This window comes from Lygodium microphyllum, chromosome 27 (assembly GCF_053477565.2).
Source record: "Lygodium microphyllum isolate KBCC chromosome 27, Lygodium_microphyllum_v1.1.10, whole genome shotgun sequence".
In the NCBI taxonomy this organism is placed as follows: Eukaryota; Viridiplantae; Streptophyta; class Polypodiopsida; order Schizaeales; family Lygodiaceae; genus Lygodium; species Lygodium microphyllum.
The window spans coordinates 32,471,624-32,478,067 of NC_141161.1; the positions used below are offsets into that span (position 1 = coordinate 32,471,624).

At 38.8% G+C, this 6,444-nt stretch overlaps 1 protein-coding gene across 7 annotated transcripts in view; it reads right to left on the minus strand.

Annotated features, from left to right (window-relative positions):
* Positions 1-5,302, minus strand: part of LOC148012188 (uncharacterized) — an 82,067-nt gene extending 76,765 nt beyond the window's left edge. The window contains exons 1-4 of one of the 7 annotated variants that reach the window (XM_087668884.1): positions 4,979-5,293; positions 4,781-4,801; positions 4,620-4,678; positions 3,948-4,140 (exon numbers count right to left, since the gene is read on the minus strand). In XM_087668884.1, coding sequence (XP_087525010.1) covers positions 3,948-4,140; positions 4,620-4,670 — 244 coding nt within the window. In that variant the 5' untranslated portion in view covers positions 4,671-4,678; positions 4,781-4,801; positions 4,979-5,293. Of the gene's footprint in view, positions 1-3,947; positions 4,141-4,619 lie in introns of all 7 variants that reach the window. The other 6 variants (XM_087668882.1, XM_087668886.1, XM_087668883.1 and 3 more) reach the window with 6 other exon arrangements.
* Between the last annotated feature and the right edge of the window lie 1,142 nt (positions 5,303-6,444).

The following is a 6,444-nucleotide window of genomic DNA, read 5'->3' on the forward strand; positions in this document are numbered from 1 at the left end:
CCAAACCTCAACACATGGAGGATGCCCGCCTAGCCGAAGCTACTGCTTCTTTCAAAATCTCGCATAGATATGTCACTTGTGGTAATATCCCAAGCTCAAGTTAAGGACATGCAACAGTAATTGGTCATGCTATTCACTCCCCCATTTTTCATCTACGCCCGTAGCCTTGAGGATGTTGCCTTTTTCAATTCCAACCTGATCCCTTTGAAGGGGAGCACGAATGTAATGAGACAAACATCAATTTATGGCTGGCCAACTGAACAGCGTATTTGTTAGAGATTATTCATCCCCTGGACTAGCATTTCTCACATTACCATTGATGTAGTCAATTCTCTCAGAAGTACTCTCGAAAGGCACTATTCATTATTCCTATCAGTCTTAGTAGACATTTTCAACAGACAATGCGTACGGGCAGTTTGTCAAGCAAGCGATGGTGTCATGTGGCAGCTGGAGGACTGATCACTGATTATTTTATTCATTTATGTTTGTACTCGGCAGTTTTTTATCATGTCGGCCAATTTTTTGCTGGCTAACTGCATTCTTTTCTCTTATTTAGCCCATTTGGTAGCTTGCCCCACACACTTGGTTTTTAGGTGCTGGTGGGAGAGATTCAGCTTGAGGAGATACATCTACAGCGCTTGTATATCTGCCCTCTTCATTTCAGCATTCATAGATTGCAGATTTCTGTGATCTTCTGTCTCTTTTCTCTCTTCCTTTCTCTCATGTTCATTTTCTTTCAATCTTGTCCATACGCTCCCACATTTGCTCCACTCTGACAGTACTTTCGATTTGATGACGTTCAATGTATCGGACAGATACAAATCATGTTACAGGGGAAGGTGTATGCTTGACGAGTAGGATATGTCCCAAGCCGATGACATGGGCTGCTTTGATGACGTTCAATGTATCGGACAGATACAAATCATGTTATAGAGGAAGATGTATGCTTGATGAGTAGGATATCTCCCAAGCTGATGACAGGGCTGATTTTCAATCCATTTCCTGAAAACATTTCATGACTGACAATCAAAAACTATTTGAGCTAGATATAGGAAAGAAAAGCCTGGATGCTTGTTCACAAGAGTTAAAGACCTGTTGCACAAAACAAACACCTTGGACAATCCTCAAGTGCTGCTCTATATGCAATACCTTTTCGGATTGCTATAGAACTCCCACAAAACAAGATGCTCCGCAATCCGCTTCACTCGCTTGAGGATGTCTATAATTATAAAAAGAATTTTGATAATACTTTGGTTGTGAGTAGAAGCAGCCACTTGATGGGGGACTCCCATTGAGCTGCCTCTATCTTTGAGTCAAAGAAGTCATTAACCCCAGCAGCTACTCGTCAACCATGTTTGGGGCTGCATAAAAAGAATAATGGTAAGTGCCAGGTCACCTGCAGTTAAGGCTTCAATAAATACTCTTAAAGCTCCAAGTATATCTTCTAAAGTTTTATTCAAAGATTGTTTTGCTAATGTTAGTACTTATAAAAGTAGTTCCATAATAAAACTATATTTGGCCCACACAATCTTTTAAATGGGTATATAAATGGCCAAGAAGTTATAGTTTTGTTCGATAATGGCTCTACTCAAAATTTTATTTATTCTCAATTGGTGTAGAGATCGAGAGTTGTTTTGAGCTTGATGGTCATTTCTATGAGATGGAGAGTTGTTTATCCTCCACGATGACAAAAAATAGCATATATATCATTTCAACATTGAAATTTAGTAATTAAAAAAATTTGATCCAAGTGTTACTATTTATATTTGTTTCATTGAAAAGCTTTAATCATCTAATTTTTCAACATAATTCCATTTCTTTATAATAATCCTAATATGAATTTAAATGTGAATACTCGGATCCAATATTACATGAGTATGCTAACATCTTTCTGTCGGAATTACCTGATGGACTACCTTAGACCATAGGATTGAGACGTTGCCTGGTAGCCATACCATCTCTTGGCAACCTTACAGGTTTAGACTGAAAGAAGAGGATGATATAGCTAGGCAACTTCAAGACTATCTAGCTAAGGGATTTCTTGAGCCAAGAAAGTCTGCATGGGTGTGCCTGTCCTTCTCATAAAAAAGAAGGATGACATGATGCACTTCTATGTTGACTACAAAGATCTCGATTAGGTGGCCATCAAGAATAAGTATCCATTATCTAGGATGGATAACCTTATAGATCGTCTTTGCGATGCATAACATTTTACCAAAATCAATCTTAACTTTGGGGAATATCCCAAAAACTACATTTTAAGCAAGTTATAGACATTATCAATTTTTTGTCATACCTTTTAGACTAATGTTTCTACAACTTTCTAGCATATGATGAATGATCCATATCTCTAAAAGTGAATAGTCATTTTCCTCAATGATTTTCTTATTTATAGTAAGTCATTGGAGGAGCATGCAAAACATTTGCGCATCGTCTTATGTCTTTTAAGATGAGTAATTATTTGCAAAACTATCAAGGTGCAAATATTTCGTACAGAACTATTATATCTTGGTCATGTAATCTTGATTGATGGCATTCAAATAGATCTCAAAAAAGTTTAAGTTGTGTTTGATTGACCTATTCCAAGGACCATAAGGCAACTAAAATCTTTTTTAGATTTTACTTCAATTTTAAATAAGTTCATAAAGGACTATGCTCATATTGTTGGACCCTTTACACATTTGCTTAAGGGTATCTGAAGCAATAAGAAGCACATTAGCCCGCCGGTTCTTTGGACACACGTTAGCTCAATCAATGTTTTCAAACATTGAAACGGCTAATTATGATTACACCAATGTTGCAGAACATCGATCCTAATAAACTTTTTGAGATTCTTACGCATACAGGTGATTATGCTTTAGGTACTATCCTTTATTAAGATGGCTGACCTGTTGCAAGAGTTTGACTTCAAAATTCGCTATAGAAAGGGTGCTTAGCACAAATATTTAAAAGGGGCCATCAAAACTTCCATGGAAAATAATGTTCGTATTAGTTATTTGTTACAAGACTAATGCTGCCAAATAAGGTTGATTGGTACAAGATAAAGGCGATCTTCCATAAAAGGAAGAAAATCTCTTTATTATATAGGTATCTAGTGAATCACCTAGCAGTTGGAAATATGAACTGGTGGGACGAAAATTGAGCTTATATTATACTCAACACATAGTCTAAAGGATTCTGATTCCTTACACAAGACCACAGACTTATCACAGTCCCCTACCATTGGGGCCTCACACTTCTGCCTTGTGCAAATGCACACTCCCTCATTCCAGCCTTACAGCCTTGGAATCCTCAATGGCAACCCACATGCAGCCCTACAGTTCTTCCTATTGTAAACACACTGTAGCAGTAATTGTGACATTGTCTCTTGATGCACTGCCTTTACAACTTACACGCATGTTCATTTATGTTTTGTACTTGCTTTGTGTGAATGCTTCAATGCAGGTTCTCTACACTCTACCTCAGATATGATTGGAGTGTGCCGTCCTTGTGGGTGTGAGCATAGTACAATTGTGCCCAGCAATCAAAATTGAGTTCTATCCTCTTGAAAAGGCCCTGATATGTGCTCGAGCTGTTGGCAAAAATACACCTCATTGTGTGGTTGAACCCTCTCTTATCTTCTCTCCTTTCTTGTTGCATCGGCCACAAGATAGCGCATAGCAAACAACATGTAAATATATTCAGCAATAAGTTTTTCCATTATGCAAGCAGCTTAGTTCTGAACCTGTTACTACGGTTTGAAATTGTTGCAAGGTGAATACTGTTGGGTTAAACAAGTTTCTAATCTGCAATAAGCAATAACACCTTTGTGCACCCATTATAACAGTACAATATATGGTATTTTGTATCATGAACTATACCAAGTAAAACAAAATGCAATGTGTGATAAGTAATTTTGGTGCACCAAGACCACACTAGCCGAATGTTTATCTGAGGTATGTGCATACCACCAAATGGTTTGAAGACAGAAGATAAACTTGGAGGCCAGATTGTAGATGAACTTGAAGGCCGTACCCTGTAATTTAGTGTGCGCACACCATCATTGCTCCATGACGTCACACTCACATTTTCATCACCATTGACCAATTTGTGATAATGTTTGGCGAAGGCATCATCTTCATACAGATAACTGAAGACAGTCTGCAAAGTTCCATGACATGCTATTGTAAACGAGACTAAGCTATGAACAAAAGGACGTTTTGTTTCCCAATTTTGTACTTTGCCTTGGGGTATTTTGTCCTCAGGGGATTTATCACAAGAAGGTTTGGACAAGTTCCCACATTGCAAAATATGACAAAATCGTGAGCTTCTGCAAGGTAAGGGAGGGACTGCATACCTAGGGGGACTGCTGGCCCCCTGCCCCCAACCCTACAGAGCTAGGTATGCGGTGCCTCCGGAGCAGAAGCTCATGATGTTGAACATTCTAGGGGAAAACAAGGGTAAAAGGCCCCTTTTGCCCCTATGATAAAATCTCGTGCGTATAGAAGAGAATCATTTTTTACTCTAAAACAAAACAATAAACAATTCTTATTTCCTATTTGCTGAAACCAGGCAGTCAGCAATCAGTTTCTGCAGAGAAGACCTGGGCAGTGAAAAGACTGGAGTAAAATGTAACATACCTGAGGATCGGCGAAGTCAATACTGTCAAGATGAGAGATGGTTTTCACCATGCCTTTGCCTAAAAATATGGCCAATTCAGCTGCAGGTGAGCCAATTGCCACTGCGACAGATGTAAAATTGCATAACAGAAGCCAGTCAGCCGTTTTCCTGATGATCGTACCTTGTCTGGAGAATATGATTACTGCACAAGCAATACTCAAGGTGATGCAGTGAAGCAACCCAAAAAGGCAAGGCTGTGACACCCAAGGTGATGTTCTGAAGCAACCCAAAAACGTAACGCAACAAATTAATTCTTATAATCATGTGCTTAAAAAAGGTCATTATCGCTAGAGCCCTGACATGCGCAGTCGAAATCGACCTGTGCAACTAATCCTAGTCTTATGATAACCACTAGGCTAGACCAGATGCTCAGTGCGAGATTCTCCTGCCGTTCTCCTAGAGCCTTGCACCAGAGTTTCAAGGCACGTTCCGCATGGCTTCACAGCTAGATTTTCCTGGTGCTTCGTACCAATGTCAGAGGCCAATGCTTTGCATTGGTATCAATATTTGTCGTACACTTGCAAGGTGACATTTTAGATTTGTGAATGTGAATGACCCCCTGCACACACTATGCACCTAAACACGTTTTAATGTGATGGATGTTCAAGCACACAAGATATATTGAGAGAGAGAGAGAGAGAGAGAGAGAGAGAGAGAGAGTGTGTGTGTGTGTGTGTGTGTGTGTGTGTGTGTTGTGTGCATGCACCCGTGAGAGTGGGAGTGAGTGAGAACTTAAAAGTCAATTGACACAACTCTAATATAAGTAGCCAATTAACATAATATTATAGAGAATACCAAATCAAATCACATCGACTCTAAGCATGTGCTTTGCACCAACATTAGCAATAGCTAGGGCACTTTACGTCGTCCTAAGGAACGCTTCATGTTGCAAGAGAGTTCACACAAAGGTTTCTTATTTTGGTTTGATCATACCAAGGAGTTTGCTTGCAAAATGAACAAACAAATCTATATAAAGAGAGATTATTCCTATCATCAAGCAACAATAGTCATCTCTCTCTCTCTCTCTCTCTCTCTCTCTCTCTCTCTCTCTCTCTCTCTCTCTCTCTCTCTCTCTCTCTCTCCTTATATCATCATAAACAAAAACTTTCCTACTAGTGAGATTGCTTGATGTTTTTTTTTTAAAAACCTTATCGCAATGAATTACATTTAGCCTTTGCTAGAGTTTTCATCAATTTCATGCATGCTCTATGTCTTGGTGGCCTCCTTAATATAATCAAGTAGGCCCCTACCTCACCTTTCTTAGTATAGCCATAAACAATCCCTTTAATTGAACGTCTTGCTACTCAATAAGTAGGTGACTAACTTTTTAGCTCAAGTCACTTGACATTAGCCTAGTCAACTTTTGAACTCAAATCCTTAGATAATTACTTATGTGGCTTCTCATGTGCTTTCCATCAAGACTCCCTAAATATTAGTCATATATAGCATGAACTCTTACCATTACATGATGATTTAGTCATAAAAGAGGTTTTGTATTCGATTTTTTTTAGAAACAATTCATCATACAATGGTTAAATTAGAGAGAGAGAGAGAGATGCCACATACTAACCTACAACACTCCAAGTAGATCCATTTACATAAAGGGTACTATAAAGAAGGTGGGTGTTCCATGTTTTGAGCTCACATAATGAACGCTTTGCTTATGGATGAGCTAGAGTATGTGTATCATTTGCCCATAGGCTTCACACTGGTATCTATATTAATACATAAGGAAAATAAACATTGTAATCTGAGAGAGAGAGAGAGAGAGAGAGAGGGGGGGGG